This window comes from Notamacropus eugenii, chromosome 6 (assembly GCF_028372415.1).
Source record: "Notamacropus eugenii isolate mMacEug1 chromosome 6, mMacEug1.pri_v2, whole genome shotgun sequence".
Taxonomy (NCBI): domain Eukaryota; kingdom Metazoa; phylum Chordata; class Mammalia; order Diprotodontia; family Macropodidae; genus Notamacropus; species Notamacropus eugenii.
The window spans coordinates 42,322,802-42,340,771 of NC_092877.1; the positions used below are offsets into that span (position 1 = coordinate 42,322,802).

General features: G+C 37.9%; 1 protein-coding gene across 2 annotated transcripts in view; it reads right to left on the reverse strand.

Annotated features, from left to right (window-relative positions):
* Positions 1–17,970, reverse strand: part of PTPN5 (protein tyrosine phosphatase non-receptor type 5) — a 112,149-nt gene that overhangs the window by 64,616 nt on the left and 29,563 nt on the right. For both annotated transcript variants that reach the window (XM_072619669.1, XM_072619668.1), the window contains one exon: positions 3,534–3,606. In XM_072619669.1, coding sequence (XP_072475770.1) covers positions 3,534–3,558 — 25 coding nt within the window. In that variant the 5' untranslated portion in view covers positions 3,559–3,606. The remainder of the gene's footprint in view (positions 1–3,533; positions 3,607–17,970) is intronic.

Below are 17,970 nucleotides of genomic sequence, written 5' to 3' on the forward strand. Positions count from 1 at the left end.
TAGAAGATAGGTACTGACGCTGTTTCATATTTCCCTTGAAATCATGCAGTACGCATCTCTATTCTAAGCATATAATAGGTGCTTACTAAATACTCACAGATTAGTTGATCCTTTGGCTTTACTGTAGGGTCAGGGAATCAATTCTCACCTCCTTAAGGGCAGGAACTGGCTTATTTTTCTCTTTGTATTTTCACTGGCTAACACAGTACTTTACTTATAATTGACTATGAGAAGGAAAGGTGATTTTATCCATGTGGGTAATTATTGGTATGGGAAAGATGTGGAAATTCCCTTCATGATCCAGACTGAATGGTAGCTTTGATTTCTTCTTTTGAAGAAATTTGACCATTTATCAACTAAGGAGTGGCTCTTATTTTTATCAATTTGGCTCAGGTCCCCATATATTTGAGAAACAAGACTTTTATCAGAGAAATTTGCTGTAAAAATTTTTTCCCTCAGTTTCCTGTTTGCCTTCTAATTTTGGTTGCATTTGTTTTGTTTGTGCAAAAGCTTTTCAATTTCATGTAATTAAAATGATCTATTTTACTTCCCATAATCCCCTCTATCTCTTGTTAGTTATAAATTCTTCTATTATACATAGATCTGCAGGTACATTTTTAAATGCTCCTCATTTACTTATGTTATCACCCTTTAGGTCTAAATCATTTACCCATTTTCACCTTATTTTGATATATTGTGTGAGATGTTGGTCTATGCCTAGTTTCTATCAAACTGCTTCCCAGTTTTCCCAGCAATTTTTGTCAAATGAGTTTTTGTTCCCAAAGCCTGGATCTTTGGATTTATCAAATGCTAGATCACTATGGTCATTTGCAACTGTGTATTGTGTATCTAATATATTCCACAGATTTACCACTCTATTTCCTAGTCAATACCAGATTATTTTCATGATTACCACTTTGTAATAGAACTTGAAATCTGGTACTACCAGGATGCCTTCTTTTGTATTTTTTAAATTGATTCCCTTGACATTATTGACCTTTTGTTCTTTCAGATGAATTTTATTATTATTTTTTTCTAGCTCTATACAATAATTCTTTGGTAGTTTGCTTGGTATGGCATGGGTTAGCACTTCTGTAATACTGATAAAAGGTGATTGAGAGACCCATGATTGTTCAGGTATGTGAATTCATGAGATCAGATTCTTCATCCATTCTCACCTTACAGAGAAGGGAGGCTTCCAGATATCTCATGGAGTATTTTTTTAAACTTAGTTGCTCATGCAAGGACCTAAAAACTTCCCAATGGACTCGAGGCAAAATGCCTTTCACATCCAAAGGAAGAATTATGGAATTGGACCACAGAATGAAGCAGTCCATTTTCTCTTGTGTTATGTTTTGTTTTGTTTTCATGGTTTCTCCCATTCATTTTAATTCTCCTATGCAACATGACTAAGGTGAAAATATATTTAATAAAAATGTATGTATAGAACCTATATACTGTCTTGGGGAGGGAAAAGAAGAGGAGGGAGGGGAAAATCTAAGATAAATGGAATTGATTGTAGAAAACTGAAAACAAACAAATAATTTTTTAAAAAAGAAACTCAGTTGCTTTTCAAAATGCAAACTGAAATTACTCTGAGCTACTATCTCACACACATCAGATTGGCTAACATGACAGAAAAGGAAATTACAAACGCTGGAGGGGATGTGGAAAAGTAGTTACACTAATGCACTTTTGGTGGAGCTGTGTCCATCCATTCTGGAGAATAATTTATACTATAACCAAAGGGCTATAAAACTATGCATACCTTCTTTGACCCATGCTAGATCTGTACTTCAAAGAGATCAAAGAAAATATCAGGACCCATATGTATATGTGAATATTTATAGCAGCTTTTTTTTATAGTGGCAAAGAATTGGAAATTGAGGGGATGCCTACTAATTGAGGAAAGCCTGTACAAGTTGTGGTATATGACTGTGATGAACACTATCGTACCATAAGAAATAACAAGGGGGATGGTTCCAGAAAAGCAATATTGTAATGATGATCAAGTCAATGATCCAAGACAGTTCCAAAGGACTCATGATGAAGCATGCTATACATCTCCAGAGAAAGAACTCATGAACTCTGAGTGCTGATTAAAGAATATTTTTAACTACATTTTTCTTGCTTTTCTTTTGTAACACAGCTAATAAATATAGAAATATGTTTTGTATGACTTCATATGTATAACGAGTTTAATATTTCTTGCTTTCTCAATGAGTGGGGGCAGGGCTGGAGGAAGAAAGAGAATTGAGAATTCAAAATTTTAAAAAATGAGTATTTTAAAGAAAAAATTCAATTGCTTCTCAGAGTTGAAATGAGGATCTAATTGGAAGGTTTAGGTGCAGTCTGAGGCATTCCAATTTGAAGCAAAGTAACTGGCCTGTGGTAGCAGATATGGAGAGGACTAAGAGATTTAGGGTGGAGGAAACAGGAAAGGAGACTTTGGGTGAGAACAAGTACTACTGGGGTCCAATAGATTTCTTATTTTCAATAACATTGCCTGGCTTCTTGCAAGGTTATATATATATAACTCAGAAAATTTATGGAATATACATCTAAATGTATGGTGCCTATGTATGTATTTGCCAGTGTGCCTGAATGAACACATGTTTGTATGTATTTATCTATGAAAACCCCTGGGTGAACATGTATGGAATGGGCCTGGGTGAATGCATGTGTGTGTATGTCTGAGCATGAGTGTGCCCAGGGATGTGTGTGCATTGGTACGCACAGGTACATGTGTATGTGGTTCCTTCACTCCCCTGACCACAGTCTTGGACTCCTGCCCCCAGTTGGTGTCCGGTGGGTTATACTGGAATCAAGCTATGTGTGGCAGCCACGTTATGGGCACAGTGTGTGTGGGAGCTGTGTTAGTCATCCAGAGCAGACCTGCCTAGCACGTGGCCTTCCCCTCCCATAGGGCAGGCAGGCATAGAGAACGATTACTCACGAGCTGTATTTTTACACCATCATTATATAATTGTCAGCTTCACTCCCTGTGGGGGCTCTCACACTCCAACCCACCCTCACTGCACATACCTCAGGGCCTCCTCCTGCTCCTAGGGAGACAAAGCTGAGGGTAGAGGGACTACTTTCCTTTTCTTAGTCCCCTCCCCAAGATACACATACATGCACTTACATGTGTACATACACTTGTACATGTACAGACAAAAACAGCTGTGTTTTCACAGACTATTCATGCTCATGCATGTCTATGTCCATGCATGTTTACATGTAAGTGACTCAGGTATACTGACTAATACCCTCTCTACTATGCTTTACTGTTCAAGTCCGTAAGAATGATCCAAATAAGGATGAGGGAAAAACTTCAGGAGTTTTTAAAAACAAAGACAGGCACAAATCTTGCCATCAGTGGTTCTGGTTATTGGAGGAATTAGTAGTTCCACAGATAAAAAGGCTTCCCTTTTGATTGGGTCTGCTCTAGCCTGAGTGTGAGGCATTTTATTTCTGAGCTGACTTTCTATCCCAGTGGAAAAGGTGGATATAGAACGGAGGAGGAGACTCACCAGATAGCCACTCACTGCAGCACATGTCCAGGGACCCTCCAGTGGAGTCATCGGAAGTGTGGCACTCTTTCTCCTGCAGCAGAAAGGAAAGGAGAGATTGCTGCTGAAAAGCCATGAAAGGAAAATGTGGAACAAGGAATACTCACCATGATTCTTTGACTCAATGTCCCTTTGTATACAATTCCTCAATATAAAAAAGAAAGTGAGGGGAGGTGGGGGATGGAAAAAGAGCAGCCAAACTAGGAACCAATCTGCAGTCTAGCCCAAAGTCTTCTCCATGTTTATCAGGGAAGAATTTCATAACATTTAAAGCATGGAAGTCCCAGGCAGTTGTGGCCCCTTCTCACAGGAGCTAAATAATGTGGTTTAGTTTCCAGGGAAGGCTCCTATCCTTTTGTTTGTTAAGAGAACACTATGTCATGGAAGTGAAGGTTGGATTCCAAATTATTCTCTAACAAGAGCTGGAGCAGTAGCTACATCTGTGTGAGTGTGTGTGTGTGTGTGTGTGTGTGTGTGTGTATGTAATAAAAGTACAGTTTTCCAGCCCACGAAACCACCTTGTAAAATATATTTGGCTATTATTTTAGTCAGAATCACAGTATCTTCAGAGATAGAAGGGGCTTTCAGAGACTATCTATACCAATGTGTACTTGAATAGAAATCATCTTAACAATAAACTGGGCAAGAGGTTTTCTGAGATCTTCTACTGAAAGACCCATCCAGGGATGGAATCTTGACTCTAGAGGCATCCAGTTCTACTTCTGGGTGGCTCTAAGGGGGAAGATAGTTTCCCTTACATTAAACCCAAACCTGCCTCTCTGTAACTCTGTAACCCGTCTCTTTGCTCCTCTGTTCTCTGAGGACTAACAGAATTAGTGTGATGGATGACAACTCTGAAGATATTTGAAGACACCATCACAGGACTAGAGCTGAAAAAGACTTGAGAAGGTATTTAGTCCACCTCCCTCATGTTATAGTTGAGGAATCTGGGAGACAGAGAAATGAAATTATTCTCCCAGAGTCAGATGGCATACAATAAAGGAGTAGGACCAGAGCTCTGGTTCTACAGAGTTCTACAGCTCCAAAGCCACATCTGCTTTCAGTGAATGATGCTGTCTCTCTCATTTCCTTCCCCCAAACCTTCTATACTCCAGGTTAAGCAGCCCCAGTTGTTTGAAACAATCTAGTATGTGGCATTGGGAAGAACACTGGATTTAGAATCTGAGAAGTAAGACTTAAGACAAGTCAATATCTCTAGAACTCAGTTTCCTTATCTATAAAATAAGGGGGTTAGACTAGATGATCTCTAACCCTTAAAAATCTATACCTATAAGTCTATGATTCTATAAACATCCTATTCTATTCTCTTTCCTTTTCCCCCATTTTTACTAGGTGCCATTTGTTTCTCCCCCTTTTCAGTGTTGAGTTTAAAATAAAAAAGAAACCATGGGAACAGAAGAAGAAATATGAGCACATCTGTCATTTGGCTAGCCTTATTTTAACCTGACTTTTACCAAGCTAGACCTGAATGCAGACTAAATAAACACACCACTAGGATGAGAAAAATCAAAAAGCACAGAAAGATTGATTGGATGGATAAGAACTGTGGCAGATACACTGGCACAGATCCTCCCCGGGCTTACAAATTCTGTCCATCATCTGCTCAAAACCATCATGTCAGGAATCCAATGGTTCACCACACTCAGACCCAAGGGATCCCAAGCACCAGATCTTTGATGACAGCAAACAATGCAATTATTGCTTTGGAATAGCATTTGTAGGACAAATCCAATGGAATGGCCCTTTGGCACCACAAATTCAGCCTATCCTAGTGAAATCGACCCTTTTTATATCTCCGGTCTTCTCTGGACTTGTGATTTCAACAACACAGTGAACACCCAATGACACAAGGAGCTGTCCTATTTCTGTTGAGGGCACCATCATTTTCCCAGTCCCTCAAGTTTATGACCTCAGAATCATCCTTCTCTCTTCCCTCTCCCTTACCACTCCTCCATGACCATTAGGTTGAAAAGTCTTGCCAGTTCTATGACCACAACATCTCTCACATTTGTATCTTTCCCTTCACTCATTTGACCACTACTCTAATTCAGACTCTCTTCCCCTCTTACCTGGACTATTGTAATACTATTCTGTTTGGTCTCTTTGTTTCTCTCCCTTCTTCAATTCAGCTTCTCAACATACACAAAGACAATTTCCCCAAGGTATGAGTCTGATCATATCATTTTCCTGATCAAAAACTTTTAGTGGCCCCTTGTGGCCTTTGGGTTGAAAGACAAACTAAGCCTTCTGTCCAAGGGACTGAATAACTTGTCTCTGACCTATTTTCTAGTCTCACTTAACATTATTTCCTTTCATAAACTGAATATTCCAGCTAAATTGGGTTATAAACTCAACATTCCATCTCCTGCTCCTGTGTCTTTCCATAAAGGCTATCTCCCTTTTCAGGAATACACTCCATCGTCATTTCCATATTTTGGAAATTGTATTTTTTTTTAAAGCTCAGCTCAGAAGTAGCTTCAGATGTGAAGGCTTCTTTGATTCTTCTCCCTCCCCAATTGTTAATGTTTTCTTCTTCTATTACTTTCTTTTTATTCACCTGTGTGTACATGTTCTATCTGCCCCCTAGATTGTACACAGCACCTTAATAAATATTTGTTGAATTGAACCAAGAGATCCTGACAGTGAAAAGTCTGACTAATGACTTAAATTTCTACCAGCTTCTAACTGTTTACATTCCCCATGAACTTTACTCCCATCCTCCTCATGCTGCTCTACTGAAATCAAGACTACTCAACGTGACCTTCCTTAGCTCTTGTAAACTTTTGAGCTGAATGGTTCTGATGTTTGAGGTGAAGGGAACACTCAGTGTGCCCTTTACATGTTTTGGTGAGTTTGAACGGCCATCAGGACATTCCTATGGTCACCTCCTATAAGAAAATCTATATCTTACACATACATTCATACTCAAAACTGGAAAGGACCTTAGATGTCTAACCTCTACCTCTACATTTTATGGATAAGGAAACCAAGACCCCCAAAATGTTAAGTGATCTTGCCCAACATCACACAAAGTAACAGAGCCAGGATTTCAGCTCAGGTCCTCTGACTCCAGAACCAGAGTGCTCTCTCAATTATATAAGACTATGATTTGGTTTTCAGAGCTTGAACTATCACTTCTACTGGGACAACTCCAAATGCCCAGCATTCTAATGGATGACTTTAAACAGAAACAAATAACTTTATTAGATAACAAGAAATACTATCAAAAGGTGAAAGATTGGAAAAATAGAAGAAAAATGTAAGGTCTCCCATCAGAAACAAATGATTTGGAAAAGAGTTCAATTCAAGGTAATTAAAGAACCATTAGTTAATTACCAATGACAGAAGAAAATCTTTGTACCTCTTCCACACATTTATATCCTGTTTTGTATTATAGTTACTCATATTCCCTCCCTATCTGGTAGGTAGGAAGGATACAAGTATATGTTAAGTACCTACTATGTCTCATATTCCCTGTCTTATAGGAAGGAAGGAAATAAACATTCATTAATTCATACTAATTCATATTAATGAATTAATTCATATTCATGAATTCATATTTTTTCCAATTACATGTAAAATTTTTAAGACATTAAAAAATTTTTGAGTTCCAAATTCTCTCCCCTTTTCCCTTCTCTCCCCTCTCATTGAGACGGCAAGCAATTTGTTATAGGTTCTACAAGCACAGTCATGCAAAATGTATTTCCATATTAGTCATGTCATGAAAGAAAACACAGACAAAAAAAAAAGCCTGAAGAAAAATAAAGTAAAAAAAAATGATTCAATCTATATTTAGCTTCTATCAGTTCTTTCTCTGGAGGTGGACAGCATTTCTCATCATGAGTCTTTCAGAACTGTCTTGGGTCATTGTATTGATCAGAATAGTTAAGTCATTCACAGTTCTGTATTTTCAATATTGTCATTACTGTGACAATTTTCTCTTGGTTCTGCTTACTTTGCTTTGCATCAGTTCATGTAATTCTTTCCAGGTTACATGCCATATTTCAAGGAATCATAAAAAAAACTATTAGATAAACAGATCTATTAGAACCAGAAGACAAAGAAAAAATATAAGGGTCATCTGGGTCATCCCCAGAAAGAAACCTCAAAGCATATCATAGCCAAATTTCAAATTTTCTAGGCCAGGTGTGTATTTTCATTGCTTTCCTTCTCCTTAATTTTCCACCTCTCTAACTTCAACATCTCTGTCTCTTTTGCTGGTTCCTCATTCTTCTCTTCTACATAATATAGGTGTTCACCAAGGACCTGAGTTTGGCTCTCTATCTCCAGCCTTTACCTGTCTTGTTAGCCCTGGATCTACATTTACAGCTGTGTGATAGACATCTCCATTTGGATATCCTACTATTATCTCAAATCAAATACCTCTAAAATTGAACTCAAAGAATTATAGAACCAGTGTTACAATTGAAAGGGACATTAGAGATTTTCTAGGCTGACTTCTCCATTTTACAAAAGAGGAAACTCATCATATCCCCCTCAAAGACTACCTCATCACGATTTGTTTATTTCTGATAATGGAGCTAGAATTCTTAGTCACCCAAAGTCAAGATTTTCATTCTCCACTCTTCCTTACCCTTCATCCAATTAGTCACAAAGTCTTAACAACTCAACGTCTCATGTCTCTTCATATTGTTCTCATTGTCATTACCCAAGTACTGATGCTCAGTACTGATGTTCTAGACTATTTTGAGTGGCCATCCTTCAACAACTAGGCTCTCTGATTCAGCCTGTGCATACTGCTAGAGCAATCCTGTTAATGTTCTACTCTGCTCATGTCACTCCCCTGTAATGGCTCCCCAATGCCTACTGAATTAAAATTCAAGTGCTAAAACCTGGAATAAGAGGCTTTCAAGAACAAGCTCTTTACTGTTACACATAGGCTCTAAGACTATCTGACTGATCTTCCATCACCAAACACGCTCCCTTGCTTTCCCATTCTCTATAACTGCTCACATTGCTTCCTATTCTTGAAATGGGCTCCCTCAGCATTTGCAAGTCTTTTTTATTCTTCAAGGCCAGATAAAATCCTACCCTCTTTGTCAATGATTCTTTAGGCAGAAGTGACCTGTCTATCCTCTGGATTTTCCCAGCACCTTGTACCTCTTCCACACACTTATTATATCTTGTTTTGTATTATAGTTACTCATAATTCCTCCCTATCTTGTAGGAAGGAAGGACACAAGTATACATTAAGTACCTACTATGTGTCATATTCCCTCCCTATCATGTAGGAAGGAAATAAGCATTCATTAAGTACCTACAATGTGTCATATTCCCTCCCTATCTAGTAGGAAGGAAAGAAAGAAATAAGCATTCATTAAATATCTACTATATGTAAGGAACTGTGTTAAATGCTTTACAGATATTATCCCCTTGAGTTTCACAACAACCCTGGCAGGTAAGTGTAATTATTATCCCCATTTTACATTTGAGGAGACTGAGGCAAAAAGAGGTTAGATGATTTGCCTGGTTATCACACAACTAGTATCTGAGGCTGAATTTGAACTCAACTCTTTCTGACTCCAGGCTCAGTACTCTACCCATTATACCAACTAGTTGCCTTGTATTTAACTATATGGTATTTATTTTGTATTCTGCATATATAGTTATGTGCCCCTACCCTTCACAGAAGGTAAACTCTTTCAGAGTAAGAATTATTTCATTCCTTGTATTTGCATTCCTAACTCACAGCACATTGCCAGGCACACAGGAGGTACTTAATAGATGCTTGTTAGTTGACTGATGTTGGTATTTTATTCTTCTTGGCTATTTTGTGGATTTTTTTTGTTCTGAACTTAGCACCAAATAAAAGGGACATTTTCATTTGAAAAATAGAACAGTATGTTTTACATGACACAATGACTCTCTATTGCATAGACCTTGCTTTTCTTTCAAAGCACATAATAAATTCAACACATTATTTTCAAAAATGTCTTCTTGTCTGTGTTTCCTACTGACTTTCCTTCTTTTCTCTTGTGGGCATTTAAAATGAAATTTCAAGTGTTTTGAGAACTGTTTCTCTCTTAATATTTTTCTCTTTCTCTCTCTCTCTCTCTCTCTCTCTCTCTCTCTCTCTCTCTCTCTCTCTCTCTCTCTCTCTCTGTCTCTTCAAGTCTCCAGTCCCAGATGAAATACATCCCAGGACACCAAAAGACCTTGGCTATACTATTGCTAAGTCACTGCCAGAAGATCTTTGAGAGATTATATATCTTTGAGAGAATGGGGGAGAGGTTCTATGGAACCATGGAAGGGCAAATAATCCCAGAGGATGCATGGCTTGCTCTGCCTATTGCTAACTGTGGGGAGGGTTAAGGCAGAGAAGGCTTGGTGAGCCTGCTTCTGGAAGAGAATGATGTCATGTAATGGGAAGATCTTGCTCCCTGACTCCAAGTAATATGACTATTTCTTGTCTGATTACTGAATGAAAAAGGTCTTTTAATTGGTTAATGAGACAGAATTGAGTGTGCTGTAAAATCTCTGGTAAAGAAGAGGTTTCAGATCCTTCTCATCAAGGTCAATATGTGGTCCAAGATACATAGGTCAACTGTTTGGAGTTTTTTTGTCTCTTTTTAATTTTTTTTCTACTCTTAGGTGAAAGAGTATTAACTACAGTTGTAATCTGGTGAGCTTTGAAAGGCCAGAAGAGTAAGCCACTGGAGGTCCATGAACTGGTGTCCATACTAGAGTTTTCAAAAAATTGGACCCAGTGGGCCAGCAAAGTCCTGAAAAGCAACTTGTTTCACTTAGTGTAGCAGTAAAGTCACCTGGTAGATGAGACACTGAGTCCCCGGCAAGGGATTAACCCTGTCTATTGGCTATTCTGCATTTGGACATTAACGAGCAGGGGCCAATGCTTTGTAAAAACTGCTTTAAATCTGAGCCCACTCTTCCTAGGACCCGAGCTGGTAGAAGGAGAGTATGCTCTTGGTGCTGGTGGAAATGCTTTGTTACATCTGTTCTTCCTGTGTTTTCTCAGTAAATATTCTTTTGTAAAACCCTAATTGATATTAATTGGTCAAATTGATATCAGGCCACTAATCACTGGGTCAGTCAATACAGGGAATATACTAGATTATGGAGCATGTAAATGTACATGGAAAATGATGTTGAAGAAACATCACTCTGGTGACTCATGCTGACAGTATCAGAAGAACTCCTTGGCCCTGGGGTATCCCTAGAACCCAGAAGAACAGATGTAGCCATCTTGCTTTGGTAACCTGACCTGTGATTGTGTATATTGGTTGGAAGAGTAAGCCCAGAACCTTACTCTGCTACGATTTTCAAAAATGGGAAGAGAAAAGTCTTCATGTTGTGGGCTAGTGAGTTAATCTTCAATTCCTAGAAAAATCCTAGGAGGTATTATTAAAGGGATGGTTTATGAACAACCAATAAAATAGTAGCTGCCACTTCTATAGCACTTAGAAAATGGTTTTCAAAAGGCTTTATATGCATTTGGTCTCATTTTATTTTCACAAAAAGCTTTGTGAGGTAAGTACTGAAGGTTAGAGGATCATAAATCCAGACCTGAAAGGGACCTTAGAGGCCATTAAGTCTAAGCTCTGTATTTCACAGATAAGGAAGCTGAAATACAGAGTTTAAGTGACTTGCCCTTGGCCACAAACCTATTATGTGTCAGAGGAAAGTACAAACCCTGGTTTGTCTTAAATCAAAGTCCACAGCAAATCCAGAATCAGGAGGAGGTCATGTCTGACTAATCTCAATTCCTTGTTGATAGGGTCTAGATGGGTAGGTCAGGGGCATGCCTCTTGATAATACCCATCATGCTATCCTTGTGAATGAGATAGAGAAAAGGGTTAGACCAGGGGTTCTTAACGTTTTGTTATGTCATGGACCCTGGTGGCAGCCTGGTGAAACTTACAGTCTCCTTCTCAGAACTTTTTTAAATATTGAAGGAAATGTTCTCTTTCAGGCAGAGACAATGAAAACAAGAGATAATTCATTTTCTCCATCTAAATTCACAGACCTCCTGAAATCTATCCATCTTGGATTCCAGATTAAGAACGTCTCAGTTAGACTGTGGTTTATAGACTGATTCAATGTTCAGACCCAAAGACTAGCCATTAACAACTGAAGAATCTGAAACTCAAGTCGACTCCAGGAGTAGGTTTTTAGTGAAGGCCTTCAGACCTGTCCTTGGTCCTGTGCTGTTTAGTGTGTTATCAGAAGGAAGAGGGATTAGGCTGATTCTGTTTATCAAGGGAGAGTGGCACTAGGAGTTTTAGAGAGGTAGGCTTCAACTGGAGATAAAGAAAAAGTTCTGATCTACCCAAAGATGGAGAAGGCTGCTTCAAGAGGTTTTCCCTCACTTGACATCTTTAAGTAAACTATGGATGCCCCTTGATGGGAATGGCACAGAAGGCATTCTAAGTCAGGCTTTGGTTAGAATAGACAGCATCTACTGTTCTTTCCAACTCTGAGAGGTTGCAATTTTGTTCCCATCATGGTTTGCACAGGCCTTCTGACACAGTAGATGCTCAATAAATAATCAATTACTGACTACTTAAAAAGAAATGAATTTCCATTTCTCAAATACAATACATAGCTATGCCTTTCAATACTTCAAAGAACTATGATTTCATTGATGTGGGGAATTCCCTCGATCAGCAGACATGGCAACCATTCATGACTGAGCTAGAAGTGTTTTGAAAGTTGCTAAGACAGTAAGTCATATGGCGCTTTAAGGTTTGCAAAGCATTTTACATGTTGTCTCATTTGATCCTTACAAAACCTTGGGAGATAGGTTCCGTTATTATTCTCATTTTACAGATGAAGAAACTGAGGCAAAGAGAGCTTAAATGATTTGCTCAGTGAGTGTGGGAAGCAGGATTTGGTCTTGGGGCTTTCTGATTTGTAGTCTAGCATTCTATCCACTGAGCCACCTACTCACATCTTAAAGAGTCTGTGACAATGGCCCACCTGGAGATTAGTAGCCCTGAACTTGGTTGGGCCAGTCAATAAAGAAGGATGCATGGGCTATCACTGGGCACATACTTGAAGATTTTCTAGTTTAGCAGGCCCCTTTAGGGCTTGTTCTTTTTACCGTAGTCTTCAGAAACTCAGGATTACTTCTGGGTCTTTTAGCATCAACATAAGACTTCAGTTTTTTAAAATAAAATACAAATGGTTAGTCCTGTTTTTTCAAAGTTAGGAAGACCTGAGTTCAAATCCAACCTCAGACACCAATTAGCTGTGTGACCCTGGACAAGTCATATAAATTCAGTTTCCTCATAGGTAAAATGGGATTAATAATAGCATTTACGTCTCAGGGCTACTGTGAGGATAAGATGACACAACATATGTTAAGTGCTTTGTAAACCTTAAAGTGTTATATAAATGCTAGCTATCATTATTATTTTATGATTAAGTCATTCATGTAACAGTTTCCAATGTAAACATTCTCTCAACTGATATAAACTGATTAATCCTCTATATTTTATAGTCTTTTTAAAATTTTAAGTTGTTTAAAAAATTAATTTTTAATTTTTTAAAAAAGTTTTAAATTAAAAAAACTTAAAGCAATTTTGAGTTTCAAATTCTCTTGCTCCTTTCTCACTCATTGAGAAAGCAAGGAATAAAATATTGATTATAGATGTGAAGTCATACAAAACGTATTTCCACATTAACTATACTGCTATAAACAAAAACAAGGAAAGAAAATTAAAGAGTTCATTGGCTCTTTCTCTGTAGGTAGAGAACATTTTTTATCATGAGTCCTTTGGTGTTGTCTTGGATCATTGTACCATCAGAGGAGCTAAGCCTTTCAAATTGATCATCATGATCATCATGTAACTTTGAGTCTAAAAGGTGCTTTCTGCATTGAGAAGTTAAGCAACTTGTTCTACATTCCCCAACTGATAAGTGCTCAAAGGCAGTTTTCAAAAGAAGAAATTAAAGCTATCAATAGTCATATGAAAAATTGCTCTAAATCGCTATAATTAGAGAAATGCAAATTAAAACAACTCTGAGGTACTACCTCACATGTATCAGATAAGTTAACAAGACAGAAAAGAAAAATTATAAATTGTGGAGGGGATATTGGAAAATAGATACACTAATGCATTTCTGGTGGAGCTGTGAACCTATCCAACCATTCTGGAGGACATTTTGGAACTATACCCAAAAGTCTATACAACTGTGCACACTCTTTGACCCAGCAATACCACTATTAGGTCTGTACCCCAAAGAGATCACAGAAAAATGAAAATATATATTCAAAAATATAGCAGCTCTTTTTATGGTGGCAAAGAATTGAAAAGTGAGGAAATGAGCCTCAACTGGGGAGTGGTTGGACAAGTTGTAGTATATGACTGTGATGGAATACTTTTGCACTGTAGGAAATGATGAGCAAGATTGTTTTAGAAAAATCTAGCAAGATTTATATGAACTGATGTAAAGTGACTCAAGAAGAACTAGGAGAACATTATACACAGTAACAGCATTATTGTGATGATTATCAACTGTGAAGTGCTTAGTTATTCTGATTGAAACAATGATCCATGACAATTTTAAAGGACTCATGATGAAAAATATTCCACCTCTAGAGAGAGAACTGATGGGCTCTGAGTGAAGATTGAAAGATATCTTTTCACTTTATTTTTCTTGCTTTCTCCCCTGCAACATGGCTAATATGAAAGTATTTTGCATTACTTCATATGTATAATGGGTATCACATTTCTCGTTTCCTCAATAGGTAGGGTGTAAAAGCAAGCACCCCAATATACACAAAAAGGCCTGTTATCACAGGTTCTTTGATCTACTTTTCTAAAAGGAAAGGCAACTTTTGAGGGGTCAACAATCACTTTAATCAAGCACATACATCATTCACTTAATTCAGGGGAAAAAGTCAGCACCCTGAACTTCAGAGAAAATACAGAGAACTAAAGATCAACAGAGAGGGCTTCCAACTGTCTGATATAAGCAATGCATTCATCATAGATCAACAGACAGATCCAACTGTCTGACCATTACACACATACATAGTGACCACAGAGAGAAGCACGAACATCTGGGTTTTCAAAGCCAGGGTGGGGACTCTTTAGCAGTTGCCCCAGTCTCATCTGGCCAGACAAATACTTCCAAAGGGTAAGCCCCAAAGTAAAACCTCACCTCAGAGTACTTATACATTTTTTAGAGCCAGAGGGCATTACAACCCTAGAGAACCATTAATAAAACGTATGGACCTTCCTACAAATCTTGCCAAATCAAACTCCCCTTAATGGTCCAGTCCATTAATGGGTGGGGAAGATCTTTCATCTCTTTAGTATTACACAGGGGAAGGGATAGAGTAAGGGAGAGAATTTGGAACTGATAAATGAAAAGCAATAAGAATAATAACATGGGAGAAAAAAGTGACTTATTCTATGTCACACAGCTAGTATGTGCTAGAAGTAGAATTTGAATCTGTCTTCCTGATGCCAAAGCTAGCCCTCTCTCTCCGGTGCCTACTAAGCAATAAAATAGGTAATGAAAAAAACATTGTGCCCAGCAATTGGTCTACACATCGTTATAATGTATCATCAATTTAAAAGTAACTTTTAAGGTCCTTTTTATCGCTAAAATTCTACCCTGTTATGATTCAAACTCCTTTAACATAACAATTTAATTGATTAGCTGAGGTTGTGAAGGTTCACTGAATCAATGTTCAATTTCTCATGACTATGCTTTGAGAGAGTTGCTGATTTTAGACCAGCATCCTATCACTCATGAGAAAACCCTGGATGCTCACAAAGGAAGATGACTCTCTACCTTTCCTCATGTCCAGATTTTATTAATTCTTCAAGGCCCAGTCCAGATCCTACCTTTTCAGTGAGGGCTCTGCAAAGGGAGCCCAAGTGAGTGGGCCCTGGGAAGCAACAGCAGGAGCATTGCAGGGTTACTGATTTGAAAAGAGACCAGCAGTCTCATGCCTTGGTCTTGGACATCCTGGAGTGTGTGAGTGACCAAGGGGATAGAGGGTTTACCTCTTCAGGTTTTCAGTGGCTACTGCTGATTGCAACAAAGATTCCAAGATGACCTTCTGACTCTAATCATAATGGCAGTTCACACACACAGAAAGCTATTTGAGCTGTGAAATAAGGTCGAGATGGATCTTTTACTTAGAACATTTTTTGAGGGGTAGTCCCAAATTTGTTATAACATCTGTGTAAGAAATTTCTTGTATGGAAATTTCCACTATTCATCTGTAACCTATTACCTTAGAGTCTAAGATCCTAAATTGTTCTGTAAAATTTGGATTCAGTCAAAAGGCTGCCCTTAAGGACTTAGAAGGTCACATGTGGCCTTAAGGTGGCAAGTTCCTTGCCCTTGTCTTAGACAGTTGTTTGGGGCACTGAGATGTTACAAGAAATGCCAGTGGTTATACAATTTCTTTGGGTCCTTGGTAGGACTCGAACTCAGGATTCTCCAATTCTAGGACTCTCCCTTTATCTATTATGCCACAGCTTCCACTCAGAAGATGGAATTAGCCTCCTGAAAGGTTCCCTCCAGCACTACTTTGGGCTACATGTTCCTGCTACGCTTAACTCTCAGGACCAGGAGAATTAAATTATTGCCTTGTTTCCTGTTGGCCCAACTCTCTGACCAATGGTTAGATATTTAACTATCTTTAACCTTTAGTATAGAAATTTAACTATCTTTAACCTTTAACATAGTGTAATAGATTGGATTACTTATTGGATTGGTTTGAATTCTCATCCTTAACCTCTCCAGCATTTAACCCTGATGACCAACCTCTTCTTCAGGCAGGTGAAGCAGTAGATAAAGCCCAGGATCTGGAGTCAGGAAAACTTGAGTTCAATTCTCACTTCTGACATTTACTAGCTGTGTGATTGATCAAGTCACTTTGTTTACCTCAGTTTCTTTATCTGTAAAATGAGGGTAAAAGTAGGACCTACATCTCAGGATTGTCATGAGGATCAAATGAGATATTTCTAAAGCACTTTACAAACCTTAAAACATTATCTAATGCTAGTTATTATTATTATATCATTATTATTAATTGTATTCTTAGTTTTCAAGACTCCTTTCTCTTGGTTCTCATCCTTACCTGTCTGACTACTTCTTCTCAATATCTCTTGTTGTATCATTATCATGTCACATCCATTAACAGTCTTGGGCAGTCTCTCTTTTCCCTGTATACTATGTCCCCTGGTGAAATAGTATCAGCTCCCATGAGCTCAATTATCATCCCTATGTGGATGATTCCTAGATCTCCATTATATATCCAGCACTAGTCTTTCTCCTGAGCTAGTCATGAATTACCAATGGGCTTTTAGACATCTTAAACTAGATGTCTGATAGGCATCTCAAACTCACTAGGTTCAAAATTATGTTTCTATTCTAACCCTTCCCTTTTCTGAAGTTCCCATTACTGTTAAGGGCACCACTATCTTCCCAGCCATCTGGACCTACTCAATGTCATCCTTGACTCCTCACTCACCCTTCATATGTAATTGGTTGCCAAATCTTATTTTTACATTCATAACGTTTCCCATATAAATCTTTTCTTCACCCACACAGTCACAACTGTAGTTCAGATCCTCATCACCTCTCACCTAGGCTATTTTAATAGTCTTCTTTTTAAAAAAAATATTCATTTTTTAGCATTCTTTTTTTTAAATTTTGAGTTCCAAACTCTCTTCCTCCCTTTTACTCTTTGCCTACCCACTAAGAAGGCAAGTAAATTAATTATATACATGAAATCATGCAAATTAAACAACTCTGAGGGTTGATTTAATTTGCATTTCTCTAATCAATACTAATTTCATGCATTTTTATATAGGTTGAGGTAGGTTTAATTTCTTCTGCTGAAAACTACCTGTTCATATCTCTTGACTGTTTACAACTGGAGAATGGATTTTATTTTCAAAAATTTGACTCAGCACTCTACATACTTGAGAAATGAGGCCTTTATCAGAGAAACTCACTGTAAAATTTTTTGATATTACTTCATTTTCTATGGTACCTTTTAACAACATGTACTTCCCCTGATTAGCTCCTTTAATTAGGTCTATTTGAATAATAACAAAATCTATCTGGAAGAACAAAAGGTCAAGACAGCAAGGGAATAAAAAAAATGTGAGGAAGTTGGTTTAGCTGTATTAGATCTTAAGCTGTATTATATAGCAGTAATTATCAAAACAAGGTGGAACTGGTTAAGAAATAGAGTAGTGGATAAGTGTAATATATTAGGTACATAATACATAGAAGTAAATGACCCATAGTAATTTAGTATATGATAAACCCAAAGATCCAAGCTTTTGGGACAAAAACTCATTATTTGACAAAAAACTTCTGGGAAAACTGGAAGCCAGTAGGGCAGAAACTAGGTATAGAC